Source organism: Polyodon spathula, chromosome 16, assembly GCF_017654505.1.
Source record: "Polyodon spathula isolate WHYD16114869_AA chromosome 16, ASM1765450v1, whole genome shotgun sequence".
In the NCBI taxonomy this organism is placed as follows: Eukaryota; Metazoa; Chordata; class Actinopteri; order Acipenseriformes; family Polyodontidae; genus Polyodon; species Polyodon spathula.
Genome location: NC_054549.1, coordinates 5,491,595 through 5,517,845, shown reverse-complemented (window position 1 = coordinate 5,517,845; position 26,251 = coordinate 5,491,595). Strand labels below are relative to the sequence as shown.

The window sequence follows — 26,251 nt, the reverse complement described above, 5'->3', positions numbered from 1 at the left end:
TAGGCTGTTATCATGATTATTGTAGGTGAGACTGAACCTGTCAGAGGGGACTGGATGGTACAAGTTTACGGGGGGAACATATATTCACAGACACCAGCAGCAGATTGAAACATGACATTAAACCAGATTTGATCCCAGGCCTTAAGAAAACTAGTGATTAACCCATTGCACCAACTCGCTGCTTTTTCCATTGTTTTTTGAAACTTTTAAGAAGTGTCTGAGATCATTGCACCAGAAAGCCTGTGAAGCAAGTCAGCACTGTCTCTGTCTGCTTTAACTAACTGAAACTGGAAATAGAAACGTCAGGCTGTGTATTGTAACAGGGCTGTTTCTCATGGCCCTGATAGCAGAGAAGAGGCACTTTCCAGCCCCAATGAAATAAAAACACTAATTGCTAGCCTCCTTTTCGTGCATTTTCTAGTCTGGAAAGAAAGAAGCAAATCTGCTGTCAGAATAAAAAAAATAAAAAAAAGTTTACATCAGGGAAAGCTGCCTATGTGTTTGTGTGAGGGAGGTGCTGTATATGCACATGTATGTATGTGAACTTTGTTATACTTTGACCATACACTTTGTTATACAAGTGTGGAACAGAAAAGGATCTAATTAGCAATGTGCAAAATAAAAATCAGTAATCTGTATGAAAATTGGTGGGCAAAAATGGTTCGTAACATCAGTTAAAAACAATAATGGCAAGCCAACATTTTATTTTCAGCAGTTACCCGGCATGGCTGCTGAATAAATTCCACTGTTAAAACACAATTTCTAAACAATCAAAAACATACTTTTGTACAAGTACCCAACACAGGGATGGTTGCAAGCAGAAAAAAAACATTAAAAAAAACACTTGACGTAACCAGGCTTTTTCTCTTTGTTTGTTTCTCCAGTGTGTCGAGGCATGCTGTGTGGGTTCGGAGCGGTATGTGAGAAGGACGTGGCTGATCCATCCAAAGGAGAGTGCGTCTGTAAGAAAGTCTCTTGCCCATCTGTGGTGGCCCCAGTCTGTGGATCCGATTACTCTACCTATTCCAATGAGTGCGAGCTGGAGAAAGCACAGTGCAGCACACAGAGGAGGCTCAAGGTGATCAAGAAGGGAGCATGTGGTAAGTAGTGTGAAGAAATGTAAATATGTACCTCATTCTATAAATCACACTGCAAAGCATGCTGAGAAATGTATTCACCAGAACATTGCGTGTTCTTTGTCTAGTTTAACCTACTGGGAATCCTCTCTGTGGCAGAAATATGTTCCTGACCTACCATGTTTTACCTGAAGGCACTCCTTGATCACTGAACAGACAAAAGAGCATTTGGTTCTTAGTTTTTTTTTTACAGCCTTTTTAGTACTTTTTAAATATTGGATACCTGAAACGAAGTTCTAACTAATCTGATGAACAGGAGCGATATGACACTGTTGTTAAGAGTATTGCGTCCTAAAATATATCATTACAGGATACTTTTGTCATTCAATTAGTGGAACAGGAAAGCATACAATTCTCGCCTGTCAGGGAAAAAAGCACCAGAGCCAACCGGCACATATGAACCCCTGAAGAGAAGTTCAGAGAACGGCTTGTCAGGTCCCTGATTAAAAGAAGGATTCTCCGCTGTTCTGCACAGCGCTTGTCCCCTCTCGACAAGTTCACCAGTAATTCAAGCGCTGGTTCAAGATACTTGTCTTGTTGGGCCTTTGCTGTGACTGTGTCATGGGAGACTGTAGTGGGAATAAGGCTGTAGTAAAGTGTGTGTGTGTGTGTGTGTTTTACCACAGCTGCTTGCTGTCAAAGTGGCATGTTGGTGTTTTTGCTTTGCAGCTGTGCATCACCCAGTTTCTGGCCAAGTGGCATGACTTGTTACCTTGTCGCATCTCTTCAGTATGTTATCGTAAGTGATGAAATGCCAATGCAAACACCTCAGATAATAATTATACATATTTTAGTTGGGATGCATTGATGCAAACTTTTTTTTTTTTGCTTAGGTATGTTTGTTCAGAGTAATGTTTGCAACATTTTACAACCAACATTTAAAAAAGGGGGAGGGGAGCTGTATAGCCACCAACACTTTCCATCACTTTTGTGTTATTCACACAGCAGTGGTAAGTGCTAAATCTGCTTACTACTTCCAATTCAGAGATAGGTTTGCTCTTGTAAAGATACTGGAGATTTGAATTCTGTTTGCTGCCTTATTCACATGCTCATCCCCTCCAAGAAGTGATACTTGTTAAGCAAATTGTGTCTCCATGTTGCAGGGGCCAAGCATCTTGCTCAAGAGAGATAAGCAGAGATTAGTGTAAGGCTCTGCTAATTTAAAAATAGACATCGCAGGCTGCTTTTTTAATAAGGAACAGGAGATGTACTTTAAATTGTATTTACTTGTTTAAAGCATTATACTTTTTTTTTTTTTTTAAATGCAATTATATTCTAGCATACCATAAACAACAGTCCTTATCTTACAACCACTATATGGAAATATTTTCAATTATTTATTTTGTGTCCTGGTATAAATCACCACTGACCATCATATATATATATATATATATAATATGAAAACCTGTAGTTACAAATAAAACAAGAATAAAACGCTGCATACAAAAAACAACAGCAGTACAGAAAACAGACAGGTCCTTTCATACCTGAGAAGAGCCTCTGGCATTCCTTTCCTATTCCTGATAGACCATTGTAAACCAAAGTAAAGCTGCAGATGCATACACAAGTGCTTCAAAAGACGTGGCTGGCTTACTAAACTAAACTTGGCTTTCCACTGAGGCTCCAGCCAACCAGTGGCTGTTAATGGGTAGTCTGGTAAGGTTACTGACAGGCTTCTTTCTGGCACAATCCCACCCCCTTCTACTTCTCCTGAGATCTGCTCCCTGCTCCCTGCTCCCTGCTCACTGTCTGTGGCAGGTTAATGAGCTAGATAGTTGGTCCCAGCATGCACCAGCTGTGCATTCGAGAACCTGAAAGTGAGGGCAGTCACCCTGTGTCAGTGTGTAAACGAATCTGACCTCCATTCTCTGTGAGCTGTGTCGAATAACCTGTCGTCACAGACGCCACCTCCACCACCTCTCTCTGCTCCAGACGTTTTCTCTTAACGAGGAAAGTCAACCGAGGCTGATGAAAAAAAAAATATATCACAGGCTGTCATTTTTTTTCAGCGTTTTAAAAGAGTTCACTTGACTGAGCTGATAATTGAGAACTAAGAAGTGTCTCATTACTTTTCCTTTTTTTTGGCTCCCAATGTCATTTAAATTACAGAGAATAGGCTTGCAACAATGTACATTTAATGAGAGTGCTTATCAAGTTGAGTGGAAGACATTTCTTATTTAAATGCACTGTGCCAACTCTCAAACTTTTTATATCTCTCCAACTATCTTCTAGAAGAGAGACTGGATATATTCTCTTAATATGTTTGCGTTGAACTTCATTAGAAAAGGTAAAAGAATGCACGTCAATTTCAAGTGCTGTATCGGGCTGACAGACTCTGCTTTAAAGCGCTGGGGGTAAAGTCTGATTAGGCCAGATTGTGGTCATTCTAGACAGTTTTAATCCAGTCTGAGCTTTGAGGAAATCCAAGGATAGGCAGTCAATCCCATAATTTCTGGAATCATCCCAGCAGGAAGAGACCCTATTCCCTATCCCAGACTGCTGTCCCAGATTTTTTGCAGAAAAGTCAAACCCAAACTGCTGAAGACCCTAGTGTGTGGTATATATTTTTTCTAGTTATTTGACACAGAGCAGCTTTCCTCCATTTTAATCTTAATTAATCTTAATCTTGACTTTCACATTTCATAAAGGGCAGCTTGCATTCCTAGATCTTATTTATACGAGGGGATGTGTGTGTTTCGAATTGCTGCAAGGGGGCGAGAGAGCGGAAATGTCACTGTGTCAGAAATCCAAATTGTCACTTATTATTTGCTGTAGGAAAAAACGAATTTCCAGATCAAATCCACAGAGTATGACGGCATAGCTGTGCTCCAGCTTCCCTGATAACAGTTTGTCCTTATGACTTCCAAAACTGCCATTTTCCAAGGTATTTCGCTAATTTTCAAACAGCATCTCAAAAAAAGCCATTCAGAAAAAAAAAGTAATTTAATCATAGTGTACAAAAAATACAAGCATGTTTAGCTGAATATAAATGGTTGACAGTGATACTTGTAGGGTTTGCAGGATTATGGTTGGATCTACCCATTGTAGCTAGATTTTCAAACAGCTATAGGCAATTCTTTACATACTAATGGTATAGTTGTTTGTACGATGGGTCTTCAGTAGACATTAACAAAGCTTTGTTTGATATAGTCCTTGAATGATGGTTTATCTACCGAATGGCTTATATCAAGTAGTGCACTAGGCTGTATATCAATGCAGTTCAAATTACACCAAGCAAAACACTCCTGCATTCTAAAGTAAAATAAATGATTAATACAGCTAGCTAAAAAATAAAGCATTGTCAATGTTTTCGCTCTGGTTATTCCAACCTGCAAGTTTTAAATGTTCTTGAGACCCAACTTAATGTCTGTGGAGCTGTTGTTTTAACAGCCCAACTGCAATTGCAAGGCAGGCAGGACAAACCTCAAACGGCTTGATGCTAGATTTCAAACATGACATGAGAGTGTGCACTCCCCAAAGCCAGCTCTTCAGAAACAGAGCAAGTCAGTTGCTCAGTGCATTCCGAAAGGTTCTGTTTTGTAATGTAGAAGGTGTCTGTACTAACAATCCAGTTCCTTTGTTATCGTCCTTTAGCTACAAAGGACCCTTGTTCTGAAGTGACCTGCAGTTATGGCAGCACCTGTATCCAGTCTTCTGACGGCCTGTCTGCCAAGTGTATGTGCCCGATCTCCTGTACCAGGGAGCCAGAGAAGGTGGTGTGTGGCAGTGACGGCAAGGACTACAGGAACGAATGTGAGATGAACGAGTTTGCCTGCGACCACCAGAAGAACATCAACAAGCAGTTTGATGGCCCTTGTGGTAAGCGTGCCTGTTTAAAAGGATTGCTACATGCAGGGCTTCAGGGCTCACTTCTACTGTATAGTGTCCTCAGCCAGTGGCGTAAGATGTTTGACATGGTTATCTACTGTAATGAATTGACTGCCTCTCCTCCCAGTTTAATCATTCCCTCTGTTTGCTCTTAATTTACTGAACTCAACAAGATGATCTGTCCATTTTGGCTAGGCAGAAGTTTTTTTTTTCAGATTTACATTTCATTGTGTATATCCCTTTGGTCATTCTTTTTTTTTTTTTTATTGCATTTTTTGAAATTTTGAAAAAGTTTGTGTGAACTCTATGGAGTTTAAGAAGTTGCTATGTCATAACTTTGAAAAAAACCTATATGCATTATAAAATAGACACATAGATAGGAAATGATAAACACATGGCACACACAGTGACTGAAGAGGATATGTTTAAATGGGTTATCAGAATATAGTTGGATTTTTAGGGTTCAACTGAACCACATAGAAACCCTCAGTCTTCAAAGTATATAAAAAATATTTCAAATAGCAAAGATACCACACTTTGCTTCAGTGCTTAAAATTGAAAATACAAGAGTGCTTAAATACTGAGAGCTGTCAAATCACGTTTATTAGTGGAGGAATCAAAACAGCTTATGTTCATTTGTAGCTATTCTGTAAAAATGTGTATATAGATTTTGGCGAGTCATTTAGCATTCTTGGGATTTTGAGGGTTTAAACATCAGTATACCAAAAAGATAAGAGAGATAACTCATTGATTCATCCCATTTACCTTTGAAAGCTGAGAGCTGCAGAACGTTCTTATTTTGCTTGGGGCCAGGCATTTTCTGCTAGAGAGTAAAGTATGGTGTAATTAATCAGGGGCTGATCTGGGATTAGAGAAGTGATTCTCCTGACTCAGACACCTTAGCTTCAGCTACAAGGCCACTGTTCTCCTGAGACATTAATGCAATTCGACTCAGAAACATGAGCGTTCTTTAAGAGAGAATAGCTGCTAGATACCCACCTGTTTGTTCTCTAAGTTTGTTCTGTCAATATGCACCTCAGGTCTGAAAACCCTGATGCAAATTAGGAAATATAAAAACAGTGCAAGAGATAAGATGGACTGGTTCTTGCAGGGTAAATGAAATTAAATGACTCTGTGGCAGTGTAGTGAATTCCCAAGGGTGGAGTAAAAATAAAGGATAAAACTTAATATTACTGTTCAGGAATGCATAGCTAAATTGTATCTGTGTCATCCTTTGAACAGCAGTCATTTGAGAGTGATGTGAGTCACCGATACAGTGGCTGTGGTGCTTCTTTGCTGCCTTGCATTTAAGCGACTTCCACAACAGATAAGGGGAATGACTTGCAGATGTTCCTTCTTGCAGAAAAGTTGTTCGTTCGTTCTGAAAAAATACAAAGTATTTTAAATACTACTTGTAAACTATATTGCTTACTAGCGGAGCTTTAAGAGTAGATGGGGCTGTACAGGAGTAGAAATAAGACTTCTATTGCATAGCAGCTGAATCCATTCCAGGTGTTACTACAAGCTTGATTAGCTACAGTATATAGGTAACAAGCTCAAGTGTGACTTATTAAAGTAAAACCAGGAATGGATCAAGCTGCTATGCAATGGAAGTCTTATTTCTAACCATGCTGTACCTGATTTTAAGCTTCCATATTGTTTTCTAACTGCTCATATAACCTCGCCACGATTTCTTGATTAAATAAATAGATTTTAAAGGCATTTTTATAATGACATTAGGGTTATTACAGATGAGAGGAATACCAGACAACATTATTTTCTGACAAAAGCGAATATTGATTAAAAAAATGATCTTCTTCAACAGGCAAATGGCAGAGTAGAAGCTGTGCACGTTTTATGTGTTGTAGTCTTTAATTTGAAGGTGTTTTATTTTTGTATCCCCTATGAGTTCAAATTACAGATTCCTCAGCTTGCCTGGTCTCTTAATGCCGTGCAGCAGAAAATTAATTATTTGTCTCCTCTTGCCGTGAAAGGCTGGTTGCATCCACAATGCCAGCGCTCTCATTTCAATAATGATCTTCGTAATTACATTACAAATAGGGATTGTCTTGGCTGTGTGTTGACTCGGGAGTCGGTGCATCAGTATGTGGGCCTGCGACCTGAGATATTCTAGTTTGGACTGTTGGGGTTTGTAAATGCAGGGAGATGGGGTTCTGTTTGCAAAGTGTTCAGTGTGCTCTATCCCATTAGATCGAGACAAATCAAGTATTTCAAACAATAAAAGAAAATTGTTTCTTACAGTTTGGCATTATATGACTTGCCTGGCTAATCAAAACATTCTTGGGACTCAACATCGATCTCTTAGCCACTGTGCAACCGTAATGTATTTACTATTATGCATGTACACCTGTGAAAGGACGGGTAAAAGAGCTCTCTGTCATGGCTCCCTGTTTCCTCAGACCCCTGTAAAGATAACCAGAACAACCGGGATGAGGGTTGCCGTGTGATTCCCAGGAGCCGGCAGATTGTGAGATTCCCTTTGCCGGAGAACTGCCCCCCCATAAAAGAGCCACTGTGTGGGAGCGACGGGACCACCTATCCGAATGAGTGCAGCATGCTGCGCACTGCCAGTCAAAGGGGCATTCAGCTTTTCAAAGTCCGCTCTGGCTCCTGCCAGCCTCAGGGTGAGTATATGTATATATATTCTACTTCAAGTACACTGGACGTCTGCTGTTTTGCATGGAGTCTTTCCTATACTGTGTGTAGAGGTCTGCAGTGATGAGATGCAAGTGGTCGTGGTATATGAACTGTATATGTAGGCCATCTGTAACTCTGGAGCAGTACTATACAGGAACGTAAAGAGTACGCTCCTTGCATCTAGTACTGCTAGCTAGTTTTGAATTCTTTAGATAAATATAGAAATAAAGGTTGAGAGGGAATTTCTTGTTGTGCTGAGGGTTTTCAGTGTAGGTCTCGTTTCTTTTCTGACAGATAAGTGCAAGGAGGGATGTAAATACAACGCCGTATGCCTTAACCGCAAACCGGCGCCCCGCTGCTCCTGTGAGCCCATTGAGTGCGACGGCACCTACAAACCCATCTGCGGCCGAGACAGCAAGACCTACAGCAACGACTGCCAGCGCCAAAAGGCAGAGTGCATCCAGAAAACGCACATTCCAGTGAAACACGAGGGGCCTTGCGGTAAGTGTAGCCGCTGTGAGAGACAGGAGGCAACGTGTTGCTTTAAACGTGTCCGCTGTCCTGGAGAAATGCTGTGTGCCTTGTGTGTCCACTGCACTGCACCCTTTATTCATGTCTTGTATTCTCTATGTATTGTCAATGTACGATCTTATCATTTAACACAATACAAGGTGATAATAAGTAATGCCCCAAAAGGCGCTTCTCAATTTGCCAGCATTTAATTACATTGCCAGTGTTTTCATACAATGCATTGCAAACATTAAAACATTCATCTCGTACATTATTCATGATTCTGTTTGTATCTCTTTCTCTCTCTCTATGTCTCCAATAATGCGGTGGTACCACTATGAATCTGATTTTTGTTTTTGTTCATTAAAAAAAGAACAAGTTTGTCTTTCACGTTTTTGTAATGTTTGTTCTTGCGTCTGTTTCAGTGGAGTCACACTGTCTGTCTGTCTGTCTGTCTGGTCTCTGGAACCGTCTAGTTCAGAGTTGGAGCTGGACACACCGCTGCCACTGTGATTGGGGAGAGTTCGACCTTTGACCTTTTTCATGAGGGCCTTGACTGTGACCTCCCGGAGGTCATGTGACGGGTTTGGCTTTCTTGACCTCCTAAGGTGTAAAGCAAGAACAAAACAAGGAGCCATTAGTTTGATAACCTTAATTACAATCAATACAAAGTTGATTTGTAAATGTGTTCAAAGTTTCTTATTTTTTATTTATTTAATATAAATTCTTGAAACTTGAAGCCATTTCTTCCCCAGGCTTCCAGTATATTCGACCTCCTGCTCTTTTTACATTCCTCGGGGGGGTAGGATGCTTCGTCAAGGCTGGCTGTCTCTTCTTGTTCAGTGTGCTATGTTTGTCCTTTGTTAGATACTGTATTCCCTAAACGCTCCCCTTTCCACCCTCTGCATGGCAAAGCATTTGGAATACATTTGCACCTCACTCCAGTTTGAAATGCATTTGCACTCACACTGCCTGATGTGGTATGAACTTATCTAAGCTGAAAACGGAATGCGTTTGCATGCGTTAAAATTGGTGTGATAAAATAGTTTATACATCCTAATTAATGTTGCTGTTGGTGAGATTAAAAAGATGATCTGTCCTCGCGGATCAATTGTGGCTGTCGCAGGGAAGTCTTTTCCCGCAGTGCTGTGCAGATCAGGTGGCTTGATTTTAAAGACTGCTCTGTGTTAAACCAGATAGCAGAAAAGTGTTAAACCCTAAGGTTTCTTTATATATTGGAATCAAAGGCTGTGGCTTTCCGTCAAGCGGAAAAAAATGATTCAAAAGGAATTGGCTATTTTTCAAACTGGATTCCAAATTGCTGTCAACTAGATTCTTTTGAGATTCAAAACACAGCACAGGGAAACAAAATGTTCAGGTTAGCTTGGTTACATGTCTGGTCCACTGAACACTTGCGTGTTTGGTGACAGGATTCGTAGTGTCGATCTGGACATGCATCTAGTGGAATTGCGGTCTAATCTGTTTACACTTTGTAATATGAAGTTTATGCCCCTGACACAGTTAGAGGTTTAATTATAATGTGTGTTTTATTCTGAACACCCAGGCCTCGTGTTCCAGTGTATTTTGGAGGTATTTGAACTACAGCATTGACATCTTTATAAGGCAGGCCTGTGAAAATGGGGGGGGGGGGGCAGGCTTTGATTTGAAAGCAAACCAGGGAGTGAGAGCAGCAAAGCTCCTGGGAATTTCATTTCCCTGCTTCTCAACGAAGCACAGACGAGATAAGCCGGGGAAGTCAGGACAGTTTCCACTTCACCGTCTCCTCCAGCACGCTTGTCTCAGGCATCGGTGAGAGCGAGACAGGTGGCAAGTTTATTGATCATAAAAAATAAAATGGGTTTTGACGCGATCTCGATTGTGTAGCCCTCCATCTCCGTGGATGACAGCTTATAAAAAAAAAACAAAAATGCAGTTCAGTTTAGACCACCGTATCAGTGTCCTTTTCAGTCAGCGGTCATGCTGTGGGAATATAATAGGAGGGGAGCGGTACTGGAGTTCCGTTAGCGGCATTGTGTCAGGGTCACTGTGAAGCACCTGTACATGCAATTCTTGTAGTATCTTAGGAACCACTCGTCTAATTATGATGAGTTGGGTTGTTGGATTCTGTTTAATTCCTTAAGATATAAACTTGAACACACTTAAGATAACCCATTACAAAAAGCAATCCAATAGAATTTAAAATAAATTACTAGAATTGTATTGTGCATGAGATTAATGTGTAGAATATGAGTGAATGCTGAATATTAAATAAACAACCTTTCACAGTGTAGTTACTGCAGTATAAAACTGATTCAGACATCTATATGTTCAGTCACATTTTTTATAATGTTAAAACGTTCAGACAAAATTATTTCGCGTTTGGATAGTGTTTAACCCCTATTAAGAGAACACGCTTCAGAATCACACATCCGCATATACATTTGTTACGTTATTCCGGACGCTGTGAATCGAAGTCATGATGACTTGCTTTTTTTTTTTAGCTGATTAGTTGAGCTATTGGAGACTGTATCTTGGAACTCGTTTGATTTTGCTGGATGTTTAGTGTGAGACTCTATTCCTCGTGCTATGCACATCAACAACAAAGCTAGAAACGGTAATTGCATTCTCAAACATTTGTCAATTCCATGTGCTGATTGCTACATTAGCACCTTGAGTTCTGAAGTTTTCCTGCAGGCAGTTTTTTATGCCAGAGCGAGAAGTAGGAGAGTGAGTCCTGGGCTATCCATGTACAATATGTAACTAAACGGAGCCAAAGAGGAGAAAATGGTTAGAAATTGCTGATGTGTTTTACCTGAGGTGTTTCATTTAAAATGTGATGTGAATTTGTTAATGATTTCAGTTTTTGGGATGAACAACTGCTTGACCTGGGCCAGTGACGTGATCGTCTGAACGATGAGGGAATGAGATTTTTATTTCACTGTATTTCCGCCTCCATGGCACCCTATATTAACACTCGGCTTCAGAATACAAGCACGTCTTATTATAAACTCTTCAGCGGAGCAGCTTAGTTCTTGAGCAGTGAAGAACTTCAGTTTAAACTAATGTCATTCTGCAACGGCTTCTCAAGCCGTGATAGGAATACATTAAAAAAAAAATCCCTTTGTGTTTGAAACACGATAAAGAGGGGAGAATGTAAACTACATGCTCCTAGCATCTTTTACAGTGCTAGCCCATCGTTATGTCATATAGTGGAAACGTACTGTAGTTACCAATATTCTAAACAAAAATAGGTTTAGTAGCCCAATGGGAGGCTACTAGTGAAAAATGACCAGCTGTCACTGTAGCCGATCCTGCTCCATAGTCCCGCAGCGGGTGTTTGGAATGTAATAATGAGAAGCTGGTTTGGCATCAAGCATGGCAAGTGTATTAATGGATCTGTGCGGCTTGGAGCCTGCAGTCTCTCATTTGTGTTCCATTCTAACCAATCATCCCTGTGCTCTGTGCTGATTTTCTATCATCCTTATCACCAACCTCGGATTGTGTGCATGGAGCCTTCAGTTTGTTCTTTTTAGTGCACTTTCTTGATTAGACACGTCTGAATGTTCGTTTGACAAATTCCAACAACTCTACAGCTATGGCCAAAAGTTTTGCATCACCCTATAGGATTAACTTCATAAAGTACAATGAAACCTGATGAATAATGTAATGTTAACATATTGAATTATATAGTGCATTGTAGTTTTCCATATACTTAACGAAAGACTGACCAAATTTGAAAAATGTGACATTTTGAATGAAATACTGTACTGCTATTATGGCTTCCGGTAGACTTTTTATGATATCATTTTGTAGTAAAAGATACAAATTCTGTTCATGTCTAAAATTCCAGGTGATGCAAAACTTTTGCCCATAGCCATAGATGTGAAATATTCTGAATTGGTGGCTAACATAGGAAAAGCAATATGTTCTCCAGACAACCATTGCTGTTTGATATATGTGCAGGGAGACAACAGAGAGCTTTCATTCTGTATGTTAATGTTCTTTTATTCCAAACATGCTGACACCCCCCCCGGGGGGTGGTGGGTGGGGGGACCCCCCCAGTTTTGTGAATGTAATAACTTGTAAATAAAAGAATAATAAGGTGGTGCAGGCAGCAGATGCATCCTCTAGTGAAGGTATAAATAATCCATCATAATTTTGCTCCCTGTGTGCACGCTGCAAAGGGGTCCTGTCTGTGTAATCCGTTGCCTGTCTTGTCCCCCCCTTCTTTGCAATCTCAGCTTGATAAGCTCACTTTGGTTCACAGGAGTAGAGGGGATACGCTGGTTTCCAATGTTCTTTCAGAAATATAATGGTTATTAATGGGGGATGAAGTACCAGGAGAGTGGGGAATGCTGGGATAGTCAACCGAAAGAAACAACATGATTGGACCCCTTTTTTTTTGTGAATTGATTTTTTTTTCTGAAAAAAGTCTTTTCTTTTTGTTTTTAAAAACATAACTATTCGTCTAACATATATAAAATTAATAAGGTCCCAGTTAATACAGGTTTTTACTGTGTTTTTCTGCCCTTGATTAATGATGCAAATATTTTTTTTTTTCATTCTTTCTTTCTTTAAAATACTACTGTTTTTTTTCAGTGTGGGGGGAATAGCTTAACAATAAGAAATTCGAACAAAATTCTAATCAGGGTTCCTTAAAAAAAAAACAATCCATGGTAATCCGTAACATCCCCTTGGGTGAACCAGTTGGTTTGCACAGAGATGGCTTCTTTGTATCAGTAATTTCTAATGAGCAGTCATCACTGCCTGCTAGTGCACCTTAACCAAACCATACTTGCATATGCGGTGTGCATCACATGCCTGCCATTGGCATTGGTGGGCATGCAAGCTACACTTAAGGGACAGTGTGCTTGAATGATGAGTATGTGAAGGGCATGCAGCAGATGGTGCTTTGTGGAGGCAGAGATTTTGAGATGCATTTAGACCCGGCCCGATTTGTAGTTTAAGCTAAGGATTGGGAGACAGCTCAGACAGAGACCCGGGTAATTTATTCACATTGTTCTCTCAACACACACACACAGAGACACACACACACAGAGACACACACACACACACAGAGACACACACACACAGAGCAGTTTGTGAGGAGTTTAAATTCTAGAAGCCCATTCCTTGGTGTTTACCGCCTCTCTTGTAGCTTCAGGGAAAGACTGGGGGCGTAAATCTCGAGGGAAGTCCGCAGAATATTACAGTTGAAACTTTTGAATGACTTTAAACAGGGGAGAGAGGCGTATTTTCTGCATTACAGACGCAGAGACATTATTAGCCTAACAAACAGAATCCAATACAAAGTGGAGAAAAAAAAAACACATATCGCTCAGTTGGATTAAACTGCTCAATTCCTAAAAAACATTCAGTGAAAATCCATACTGAATCGGTTTGAAAGAGTGCAAACAATTGTCTTTCGGAAGAGAACTATAGATCACTTCAGGATAATTGATTGAAGAAAGCACTACAGAAAGTATAACTAATATTTAAGACTTCCCATTCCTTTTAATAAAAAGGCATTTCTGGATTGTGCACTCTGCGATTGTGTTTAATACCTGAATAATTTCTCTAATGATTTAGCCTCAGGCTGCTTCTTGGAAAGGGAGCAATTTGATAACGGCTTCCATCTCGAAAGACTTTTCTTGGTTTTGTTAATGTAATTTGAAGAGCTGTCTAATAGCTTGTCACTTGCTGGGGGAGATTATATCAGGCCTATTAACTGAGGCCTGAAACCTGAAGTTTTTTTCATAAACCGTATAGCTTTATTTCTTCAATGAAGCCAATCAATTGAAGTCTATAAAGTAAATCAACCAGCTACCTTCTGAAACCTATAATAAGTCTCTCTGGCAAAATCTGGTTATGTTTTCTCAACACATGACATTCAACCATGAGCAATACATAATAATAATACTAAAAAAAGTCTATGTAGCATTGTTCTAATTCAGAACTCAATTACCCTTGACCAGGGCAGCCATGAACTACAGTAGACTCTCGGAGGTCCTATTTCATTTTTATTGGTGTCTGTTCAGATGCACGATTTGAATTATTATTGGGAGTGATCTTTACTGATTTCGATTTGTTTATTTATTCATTTTTTTTACTCAAAGGGTTTCTTGGAGCCAACGTGTACATTTAACAGGGAGATGCAAAATAAAACTAGTAGTGGCAGACAGATTCATTAATCACACATTTCTACATGTACACTGTTAATGAAACGGCTACACTGGCATACACAGCTTGCATGACAAATCATACTAAATTCTCCAATTCAGAATTGGTCCTCAAGTATGTTCAGCTAGTTCCCCTTTTTGTTTTTGGTGACCAGCTCTTGAGCAATCACCATTTATAGTCTCAGATGCCTGTTAGTGCTATGTGCATTGGAATAATTCACAACCTGGTCTTTAGTTTTTAATGTTAAGATGCACGACCCTAATGAACGGATGTTGCTTGCACATTCCGCTAGCCTTGCCTTGCTAGTTAGGCTAAGCGAGCTTCCCACTAACAGACTCTTTCCTCTCCCAAGCAGACCTCAGTGCCCCAAGCCCCTGCCATAAAAAGACCTGTGAGTTTGGTGCCATCTGCGTGGTGGAGAACGGCAAGCCGGTTTGCGAGTGCCCGGGTGTGTGCCCTCAGGTTCAGGACCTGGTCTGCGGAGATGACCACCACACCTACAGCAGCCTTTGTGAGATGAATGCCATGGGCTGTGCCTCCCTGAAAAAAATTAAACTCAAGCACAAGGGACCTTGCAGTGAGTAACAGGGACAGATTGAGACATTCTAAACAAATATATTGTAATATTGATTTACTGTAAAAAAAACTTTGTATAAGTCTATTTTCTAGGTATTTTTAGGGGGTCCTTAAAAGGGGGGAGCGACTTATACACCGGCGTGACCTATAGGCTTTTTCCTGAAATTGTTGTCTCAAAAGGGGGGGGGGGGGGGGGGGATTTATACACCATTGCAACTTATACACCGTTTTTTTTTTTTAAATAAAGCGAGTGTTGAATGATATGCTGGGCCAGATTCTCAGTTATTTACGACAAATCGTCATTAACATGTTTTTCATATAGCAAAAACACAACCAATAAAGTTACCAAACCAGAAATAAACGATTCAGACATTTCAAATAAGGGGTTAGGAGTTGTCTAAAGCTGCTTGTTTTTTATTTTAGAAATGTAAATGGTATTTTGTCCTTTTCAGACAAAAATTGGGCTAATAACAATTTAGAGTCAATTATTTTTGAGAATCCAGCTCGCTAACTTCAAAGGATAAAACAAATCTTGAACTGTAGAAATACTAAAATGAAGCCTTTCAGACATTGAAACGTGTGTCGTTGAATTTTGCAAAGTTTCTTTTCGTATTTCAGATTTTACCGCTGTTGGGTGGTTTTTTTGGGGGTTTTTTTATAGTTACCTGTGGAAATCTTGAACTGTACTGCTAATATTTGTAATTATTGCGAGAGGCTATGGCACTGATCAAGAGTCTCGTTCTCCTGTGGCTCCACCTTCAAACTAAATTCTATTTGAAAACCTTTCCACTCGAATGGAAGAGGAGCCAGCCCTGTCGTATTCAGAAGATTACCAATTTGTTATCGTTATACCTCTGACCCAGGCTCTCCCCAGGCTCCTGTGTCTGCTCCTGATCAATGCCAGCGATCACATGGACGCTGGTATACACCTTTGTTCCTGTCCTGAAGGCAAGCACAGGTTTCATTACACAGTGATGCGAGTGCTTCTCTCTCACATGCTTACAGGGTGATTCATCAACACTGTTTGTGTTTCTGTCCTCCGTGACTGTATATTATAAACTGGGAATCTTTTCTAAATACAAATCACAACCATCACCAGTGCAGCCTATTCAGTGTGCCACGTTCAACTTCATTTCAATGCATCTTAACTATTGGTTAATGCTGTAGCTCATTACAATATAATACTATTCACGTAAATGTACCGCACACCTTAAAGTTCAATTTTAGGTTAGTGTGTTTTGAAAGAATAAAATCCCAGCCCTCTTCACAAACAGCCAGTCCTTATTTCATTCATTTTCAACAGGCTTCTGTAAATACAAACCACATTACATTTTTGAAGGTCTAATAAGCAATTATGTTTTGGTTTTTTGCTTGTGTTTCATTTTTCGTGTCCTTTTGGGGGATAATTGTAAAGTCTCTGAAACCTGGGATTATGAGATCAATCCATTCTAAAGCATTCTCTCTTTGACACTGCAGAGCCCAGCATTGCTCTGGGGCGTTTTGTAATGTATTCACTGTTGTGTGTCCTATGCTTCATTACCTATTAGATACGGTGTGTTCAGCTGCCATTAGCTCAGTCAGCAAGAATTACATCAGTTCTCCCACTCCACTCTGCAGTCGGAAAATAAATGTTTATGCATATCTTACAAGCTCATTGCTGGGAAGGTTTAATGTCAACTCACTGGCAGCAAGATTCTCAGCCTGGCGTGTTTGTAACACATGTTTAAACTCTGAAGGAAAAAGCGATAAACGTTTCTTCTCTCTGCTGTGATGCATCAGTGAAATTGCCCGTTCGCTCAGTTTGAACTCTTACACACACCCCAAAAATAAAATGCATTAAAAAAGTAACCTGGCCTGGTAAATTCAATTTTCCATCTTAAAGCAATGACTTTTCTATCCGCGCTGAAGAATAGTAAATGGTATTTATTTAAAGCCCAGCAACAGCTTGTCAATAGTATTGCGCTAGTGGTGCCATTCACTTTGAGGAAGGCCTACATCAAGAAAACAGAGCGATAAGATACATACCCTTTAGTTAATCCCTGATACAATGACTTGGTATTCTCCTGGTATTTACAGTCATCACCCAGGTCCACGAGGGAGTCGTTTCATTAAGAGCCGATATCTGTACCTGTTATCACTTCCCATTGAAATAAGAGCGCTCGAGAGTAATGAATATGAATACGGGTTTAATACATTTTTCCGAGGACTGTGAAGATGTTAATAAAAGATTATCTGCAAGGCTCAGGTTGCTGCCGATTTTTTTCATTTTTTATAATATTCGAAAGACACTTGTGTCAGAAACTGGAAATGGGCGCTGAGTTAATAGAGCTTTGATGAATCGTGTCCCTTTTAAAAAAAAAAAAAAAAAAAAAACACAGATGCAGGGACGGGCGGTTAGTCAGCAATCTAGATCTCATGCACAAATGCATACTGTTCTCTGGACAAGCTGGACAGACCAAAAAAAAAAAAAAGGATTTTGAATTATCGTAGCTGTAGAATTTCAACCACTGTAAAAATGAACGAATCTGTCGGGATCTCTCTCATGGATAGTAGTTTCCAAGTGAGAATGAATGAACTTGTCAATCCACTGTTGGGTATGACTCAGTGCTTGCTCCAGGGCTCCTAAGAAAAAAAAAAAACTAGAAAGTGGGGTAGTTTGAAATCAATGAGTTATTGAGCTGCTAGAATAGTCTAACAGGACTCTGTGTTGTTAATTCTCCTTCCAGCTAGTTCTCCATTGAGTCTGCATACCAGTTGTGTTTAAGGGACTGGTTTGATATGCATTTTATACAGCAAGACTAGTAACAATAGCCATATAGCTGTAGTTACAGGGTATCATTTTATACAATGCCTTACAAATCCAAATCCAACCAAGACAGGGGAGAGTGCTGTACCAACAGTATTATATCAATATTATACAAAGGAAATCTCAGGAAATAAATCGGGAATCGGGATACAAAACTAATAATAGAGTTGTTACTGGATATGGTTTCATATCCTGTCTTGACAGCTCCAATTTACATGACTGAGTTAGTTGGGGGGGGGGTTACGAAAATGATAACCAAACAAAAACTATATATTTGCAATGGAACAGCACGTGCGTTTCTCAAGCTGAAGTTCCAGCTAAGCCCATTACCGTGCATCCTGATTCCGGTTGTCACAGAATACATCAGGCATGCAGTACACTTGAGCAGCTGTCTTTGAGTCTTTGCAGCAAGAGCACATGACAGATGGCGGACATGCTTCCAGAGTAGTATCCGAGTGCTGTAATTGGCTTCCGGTAATGGGAATAACAGGGAGCCTCTGTTTAATCTTCCCTTAATTGTGCTCTTTCCTCAGAACTCTGCGGCAAGTGCCAGTTCGGTGCTATCTGCGAGTCTGAGACTGGCAGGTGTGTGTGTCCGACTGAGTGTGTGGCTTCCAACCAGCCTGTGTGTGGCACCGACGGCAACACCTACCAGAACGAGTGTGAGCTGCATGTGCGAGCCTGTACCCAGCAGCAGAACATTCAAGTGGCCGGGCAGGGAGAGTGCAGTGAGTAGTGCTCTCTCAATGGGAGTTTCTATAGCATTGACAAGACCCTTCATACTGGAGAATATATTATTATTTTTTGTTGTATTGTGGGAGTCTTAAACTTAAAGTTGGTTGTATGTATAAAATATCAACCTTTATTTTACAATTAGGGAAATAATTTAAGTTTTGCAGTTCGCTGTATACACAGTCTTTCTTTATTGATATTCTATGGCTCTACCTCAAACCCTTTTTTAAAAGATAGAATTGATTCTATCTATAAAAGAGCAACCTGTGTTTTACAATTTGGGTGATTTATATAATTGCAGGCGGGTATAGAATTGACACCTGGGGTGCCTATTGATTGCTTTCACAGAGACCTGCGGTACAGTAACCTGCTCCTTCGGTGCCCAGTGCATGAACAATCGCTGTGTGTGTCCCCGCTGTGATAAGCAGTCCTTCGCCCCAGTCTGTGGCAGCGATGGCATCACCTACGACAACCCCTGTGAGTTGCAAGCCGCCTCCTGCCAGCTCAAGAAGAAGATTGAAGTCTCCCAATCTGGAAGCTGTGATGAAGGTAGGCTGGGGTATCAAACAGATAATTAGAGGGTGAAGAACTGAGAAAAGACCCAAGATTTTGGTTGATGTAAAACTGTGAAAAAATAATATAGTTATGAAGTACATTTATTATAATCAAACTCTTGCATTAGTAGTCGCAATAATTTCTTCCCTGGCCTAATTTTCAAGTGCATACATCCACTGATTAGCTAGCCAGCCATGCTAGTATCTGTGGCCAAGTGGGTTGTAGTGCACAAGTGTAGAGGTGATGCAGTGCTCAAGTAGTGACAAACACGTAAATTCACGGTTCAAACAATGTTTAATTTGATACCGTTTATAATCCAGGTTGTTATGACTGCAAATGGTAATTCCAGGCAATACACAGCAATGCACAATGCACTGTTAAACATGGGTTACAGTGCCGAAATAATAAACACAGTATTAAACACACACAAAGACACACACAAGCAACAGTGAGTGCTAACGTGCCAGTGGTCAAATACAATTTATTCGTGCACAGTGGTGAAGTGTTGTTCGGATTTGGTGCTTGCCTTAAACAATAGCTCCGGATTGTGTTAGCCATCTAACAAGAAAAAACAAGTATAATTAGACACGACAAACAAAAAAAACACACACGGTACTTTTATAGTTCTTTTTAGAGGTTCGCTCTTAACCATAACAAAGGAATAGACCGCCTAGTCACGCCCCCTTGGTTAGCGAGTGCAACCATCTCCCCTCCAATCCGTGGTTGCCACATTGCTTCCCTTATGGGGCGATGACTTGGTGTACCGTAGCTCCGCCCCCTTTCTAGATGGCCGACTTCCACATTTCCCTGGAATGAATGGTTAGACCATTTTACACTTTACACAGCGCCCTCACAGGTCAGGAGGGAGATTTATAACCAAAATTCATGCTTTCTCTGTCACAGTATCTCAGGCTTGTTTTCTGTGTGATTTTTGAATTCAGTTGAAGCTGTTTCCAGTTGGCATTTGTTTAAGCTTATTGGTATGGTCGGTATCACACTGTTCACATTCTTTTAAAGGGAACTGTCCTGGGAAACACAAACTAAATGCATTAGCTTCAGTTTTTGTCCTGGGGATTGAGAATCAGAATTACACTTGTATTACCTTCATGTACCACACAGACCAATGACCTTCAATAGATGGAAAGACATACAGTCATTGTACAAAAAGTAAATAACTGCGGTTTGGTGATACAAACCCTAACCCTGATGTGCAGATTTTCTCATTTAGAAAGTTGTTATTTTTAAGGGTAATGTGAACTACAAATGATAAACAATTACACATGAAAAATATATTCACTGTACAGAAATACTATTTTCACTTGTGCAGCCGTCGCAAATAATTTGTTCCTCTCTTTACTGTATATATACAATACTCAAATTCATCCTTATAATGAGTGTACTTCATTTATTGTACACACTACTCCAACCAAATGTACCAATTACCGTAAAAAAATTACAATTTCAGCAAAAAGCCCATAGGTCACACAAGTCGCTCCCCCCTTTTTAGGACTCCCTAAAAATGCCTAGTAAATACACTTATACAAATGTTTTTACAGTATTTGTTGAGTGCTTTTATTTTGTGTTACAGGCAGTCGTCTTTTCTACATGTGCGCTGTACAGCTGTGGCCAAAGGTTTTGCATTACCTACAATTTTAGGATTGAGACACAATTAAAAATAAATAAATAAATGAGTGAACATAATTTAGATATTTGTCATGTAATCAAATAAACTACAAAGTGATATCGCAAAAGTCTCTGGAAGCCATAATAGTAAAGTGTATGGAAAACTATGAAGCGGTATGTAATTCAATATGTTAAGGTAACATTATTCAGCAGGTTTCATTCAACCTTTATGAAGCAGAATTAGTTAATTCTATAGGGTGATGCAAAACATTTAGCCATAGCTGTAGACTGCAGCTTAAAAGTCTATGAATAAATTAACCCAAAGTCACAGGTCTGTCAGACACGCTGTCACTGAAATGAAATGGAATTCAGCGTGCAAAAGGGAATAACATAACCCTCTATTGCAGGTTATAATCATCTATTGCAGGTTATTTCTGTATATATAAAACTGTAGAGACAGAGGTTATCTTCAGCTGGCTTTTGAGGGGTAGTAGACCATAAAAAAAAAAACCTTGTTAGTTCTTGCCATGTTGGATTTTTACTGATGCCAGATCACAACGGTTCTTCAATGCAGCTTCTGGGTTTACTTATGCAGAATATAAACTCATATTCATTAGTCACAAGGAGAAATGAGATGTTTATTCCTCTTTCTGTTTAGCGTTAATGAAAAATGACAGTGCTGCAATTTGTGGGCATGTGGGGAAATGCATCACCTGTTTAATTTCACACTTGGGTGGGCTGAATTTTGAGTTCTTTGCAGACACTGACAAATGGACTATGGAAGTAGCATATCAGCTGTGTGGGCAGACTATTTAATTGAATAGCAGTGGCTGATTATTACATATGTGTGCTCGGAGCAGTTGTCTTTAGGATTCACATGGAGGCTTGGTTTCCAGGTTGAGGGATGTACTGGTGTAAGGTTTTGAAATACGTGATTTATATCGAACTCTTTGGAAACCATTGGAAAAGGAACAAGCAGCAAATTGAGACAGATTACCAAAGGAAAGCTGTCTCCGAACCGACACGCTTCAATTGTGTATAACAAGGCTAGTGCCACTAGAAGGATTAACATAGACACCATGAAACTTCTATAGTAAATGGTGTTTGTCATTCACTTAAAACAAATATGATTTTTTAATGTATATTAGCGTTAATGCAATTAAAAAATGATCGTATGCTGAGACGTGCGTATTGGGTAATTGTGCGTTCAAGTGGCATTAAGATTATCTAAGTGACTACAATGAAAACTAGCTGTTGTCTTCCATTTATCATCGCATGTACTGTATACCGGTTTGCATTACTCCTCTGGTCCATATTGGAGAACCATGTATCATTTACTTGTGTTTACATGGACAAGCTTAAAAGGCTATTCCCCAAGCTACTTAACTGTGGTGCCTGTTCAAATTACTCCTTGAAATATATGGGTCAGCCAGCAGTACACCAGTTGTATAGCTCGTATGGGTTAATGCCCTTTACATTTAAAACTGCTTGTAATTGCATAAGTCTCCATTAGGCATGGTTTGCATCTGGTCATGAGGCTCTTAAATCTATGGGAATAACTGAGACTAAACCATTGTATTTATTATGTTTTTTTTATTTTTATTTTGATCCATAATCCATCTCAATAAGCTGTTTCATTGGGAATCACTTTAAGTTCATGAATCAAAAGAAAAGTACTGCTTTTTACCAGACTGTTTTTAGGGTATTTGAGTTGCAAACACTGCACAGTGATAAAGTGTAAACTCCAGATTGAACTGTGCAGAATGTGCTCAGTCTTTAACACAGTATTTCTTCAAATAGTCCTTAATAGTCTTCGTGAGCAGGGCCTGTTATCTGTCACTGTGGCAAGCTACTGTAGTAAGATCTTGCATTTGATAACTTGGACACAATGTAGCATTCATAACACTATAATAAAGGCTGCATAACATGGTTAAATATGTGCATAATCCTATATTATCGCGTAGAAAACTATCAAATGCATACAGTAGTCATAACATATTTCATTCAACCATTGACACTAATTGTTGAGATCTATTACAAAATGTAGAATTTGCCCAATTACAGGAACAAATGTTATAACATATAATGAATATTTATAAGTATGTTATGTAGGTTTTCAATGTAATTGTGAAGGATTATACATGCATGAAATCTAGTATTTATTCAAGTGTTATGAATGCTACATAATGTTCAATTGAAAGGAATCCAAATCGTTAACAAAAGGAATCGTTATATATATATATATATATATATATATATATATATATATATATATATATAATATATATATATATTTTTTTTTTTTTTTTGTCGTGTGTACTTTACAAAAAAAATAGACTTTTAGAGTGAATTCCTGAGATGATGGCCCTTTCTTTGACAATGATCCTCATGGATTCTTATAATCTTATTCCTTCACGGTAATAGGCAATCCTGCGCTTCGCTACACACCTTTATTCTTCTCGAAATAAGATGACAACCTGAAGCGAGTATCGATTCTCGGATTAGGGAGATTCTGTTTGGGTAATGTACTTATTTGATGGTATAATCTCGTTAAGGGGAGTGTCATGCCTGGTGATACCTCCAATCAGTGCAGCATCGATTTTCCCATTACAGCCACTGCAGTGTGTAACCTGTGAACAGCAGAGCCATCGGGCAACCTACCAGGATTGAAAAATACCCCCTTGAGTACTGCCAGTCTCCAGGAACACTGTTTCATCAGCTTTGCGTCATTCCTGCCTGAATTGTCTTGGAAGCTTAACGAGTGTCACTGGCAGCAGTTCAGTCTTCATGTTGGAATTAAGAATTTTTTTTTTAAATATAGAATTCTGTCTTACGTTGTATGCACATGATCTGTAAGCAAGATAAGATGTACTGGAATGTTGACAGATCCTTATCGGTGCTTGGTTGATTTCCCACGCCAAATGGCTATAAAGACCAATATTCTATGATTCTCTAGCTCACATTAGATTGATGGTATAAACATGTCCTATGAATAGAGTTACTCAGTTATGTAGTAACTACCTTTGTAAATGCTAACCAAGAAACTGTGAAATCCCCAAATGGGGTCTGTTTAGGGGGGTGTGTACAGCGTGTTAATGCTTTGTGCCTGGTGTCTGTTTCAGAATGTGGCTCTAGTGGTTCTGGTTCAGGAGAGGACAGCGTGTGTGAGCAAGAGCGATGCAAGAGGTTCGGAGGCTCCTGGGATGAAGACACTGAGGACGACCGCTGTGTCTGCGATTTCTCCTGTGACAACGTCCCCCGAAACCCGGTGAGGAAAGGGGTTCAAAACCAGAAATGGCCAAAATAATTCGGCCGCCAAAGGATAACACTAGCTTTTTAGAATTTGTTTTACAGTAGTAAGAAGTGCTGCCAGTTTGGGTAGCAAGTTCCTGCTCTATACCCTAGCGTAATCACTCCTCCAGAGAACTCTTTCATGCAGCGCTTCAAAGCGTATAAACAAAACTAGGGGACTTTCAGGCTTAACTTGCTATCCAAGAGATGAAAGCCCTGCTTTGAATTAATGAGCCACTTCACCTTCACAGTGTGAATCTGAGAAGCCATACCATATTCAGTGGAGTTTTCTGTTACAGTCCCTTATAAATTGTTACCATGGTGTTTTTTCAAGGCATATTTGCACTTTTACCTTTCTTTTTCCTGTAGTTGTACCATGCCTTTCCTAGTTTACCCTGGTTTGCCATGTTTATTAATATGCATTACCGTATCTCGTTATTCTTTCCAATGCTTTCACTGTGCTATATTACTGGTTGCATTGCTTTTATTACGGAGAGATTGGTGTGCACTTGCAGTGCGTCCTGAATGGTTTGCTGTGGTTTCAGGTCTGCGGAAGTGATGGAAAGACACACAGCAATGAGTGTGAGCTGAAGAAGACACGCTGTGAAGAACAAGACGATGTTCAAGTCATGAACCAGGGGCCCTGCGAGGGTAAGTCAACCAGCCAGTTGGCATAAGCACCAGTACACTCGTACAATAAGTAGCTCTGGGCTGAGTGTTCCGGGCCACGTCTTTGTAGTATTTATGTCTTAATTACGTGAGCAGCTTGCAGTGCACATGCTGTTTTTGTGATGAACAGTTAAACTATATTTTACTGTGTGTGGGTTTTTTTTTGGTTAGGTGCTCTAAACTGTTCTTATCGGTCTTTGTCTAGCTGTTCCTGCACCTTTATCCCCCACAGCGATGAGCCAGCACTGTAGCCAAACAGTTTATGGCTGTTGCCTTGACAACATGACTGCTGCCCTTGGAGTTGGCCTGGCAGGCTGCCCCAGTAAGTTAGGTCTTTCATTTATTTTTATGATAGATGCTCCCGAAATTCTTAAATGACTGACTTTGTTTTCTTTATATTAGCTGCATGCTGCGCTCAACTTTGCTTTCCCGCTCTGTCAGTGTCAGCAGATCAACAGGCTATGAAGGAAATAAAATATCGTTCCCCATGTTTTATGGTTTCCAACATGTAAATTGAATAATAATGTAAATTTCAACAACAAAAAGATCACCATGCTTTTGTTCTGTTTTTGTTTGAAAAAAAAAAGTATACAAAAAGATTTTATTTTAGAAATAAACAGTATGACAAAAACAAATGCAGGGATGGAAATAAGACTACTGTTGCATAGCAGTCATTCCAGGTTTTAATACCAACTTGATCAGCTACACTGTACTGTATAGGTAACAAGCTCAAATCTCATTTCCATCCCTGCAGTGTTCATGTTTACAGCATTTTGTTGTAATTTTACCAGATTTCCAGATTCCCTGGCATTAATTAACTTTGCCTAAAGGCCTAATAAAAGAAATCAAACCCTAATAACAGACGTAGGTCAGGTCTTATTATTGTGTGTAAAGTGTATCTGCTTGCTTGCAGGTACCTGTCTGTGTAATCAGTATGGGTCGTATGGGGGTACCTGTGACCCCAGCTCTGGTCAGTGCTCTTGTAAACCAGGAGTGGGTGGACAGAAGTGTGACCGCTGTGAACCAGGATTCTGGAATTTCCGGGGAATCGTCACGGAAAACAAGAGCGGCTGCACCCGTAAGACCTTTTTCCCATGAATCATGTTGTCATGGTGACGTTTATTGTACGTATGTAGTGCTTTGCCATGAGACACAATTCCAGGAAATGTCAACTAGCATATCATTTAGGGAATTGAAAAACTGGAGCTAGGTCTCCCCTGTGAGTTTTATACCATATGATCCCATTATTGTGTGCTTGTGTTTACAACATGAAGTCATTCTAAAAACAGGTACAACTGTAAGCAACCAAATGCATGAAGCCTCAAGGAAGGACTATACTGACTCCATATGGGATAGCTGCCTTCACTCAAAACAATCAGGATGACTTTGTAAATTAGAGGGGGTGACATTTGCTCTGCTGAATATCCCATTCAATTCCTAGGCAGCCTCAACCTCTGCCAGACAGGAGCACCCTCTCCTGACCTCTGTGCCAGACAGGAACACCCTCTCCTGACCTCTGTGCCAGACAGGAGCACCCTCTCCTGACCTCTGTGCCAGACAGGAGCACCCTCTCCTGACCTCTGTGCCAGACAGGAGCACCCTCTCCTGACCTCTGTGCCAGACAGGAGCACGCTCTCCTGACCTCTGTGCCAGACAGGAGCACGCTCTCCTGACCTCTGTGCCAGAC

General features: G+C 40.0%; 1 protein-coding gene across 1 annotated transcript in view; it reads left to right on the top strand.

The window, feature by feature from the left end:
- Positions 1-26,251, top strand: part of LOC121328906 (agrin-like) — a 152,727-nt gene that overhangs the window by 100,369 nt on the left and 26,107 nt on the right. Inside the window, exons 5-15 of the mRNA XM_041274047.1 lie at positions 885-1,100; positions 4,731-4,955; positions 7,385-7,609; positions 7,917-8,123; positions 14,668-14,889; positions 18,228-18,422; positions 18,775-18,975; positions 23,727-23,872; positions 24,441-24,546; positions 24,770-24,886; positions 25,478-25,642. Of these exons, the coding sequence (XP_041129981.1) occupies positions 885-1,100; positions 4,731-4,955; positions 7,385-7,609; positions 7,917-8,123; positions 14,668-14,889; positions 18,228-18,422; positions 18,775-18,975; positions 23,727-23,872; positions 24,441-24,546; positions 24,770-24,886; positions 25,478-25,642 (2,025 nt within the window). The remainder of the gene's footprint in view (positions 1-884; positions 1,101-4,730; positions 4,956-7,384; positions 7,610-7,916; positions 8,124-14,667; positions 14,890-18,227; positions 18,423-18,774; positions 18,976-23,726; positions 23,873-24,440; positions 24,547-24,769; positions 24,887-25,477; positions 25,643-26,251) is intronic.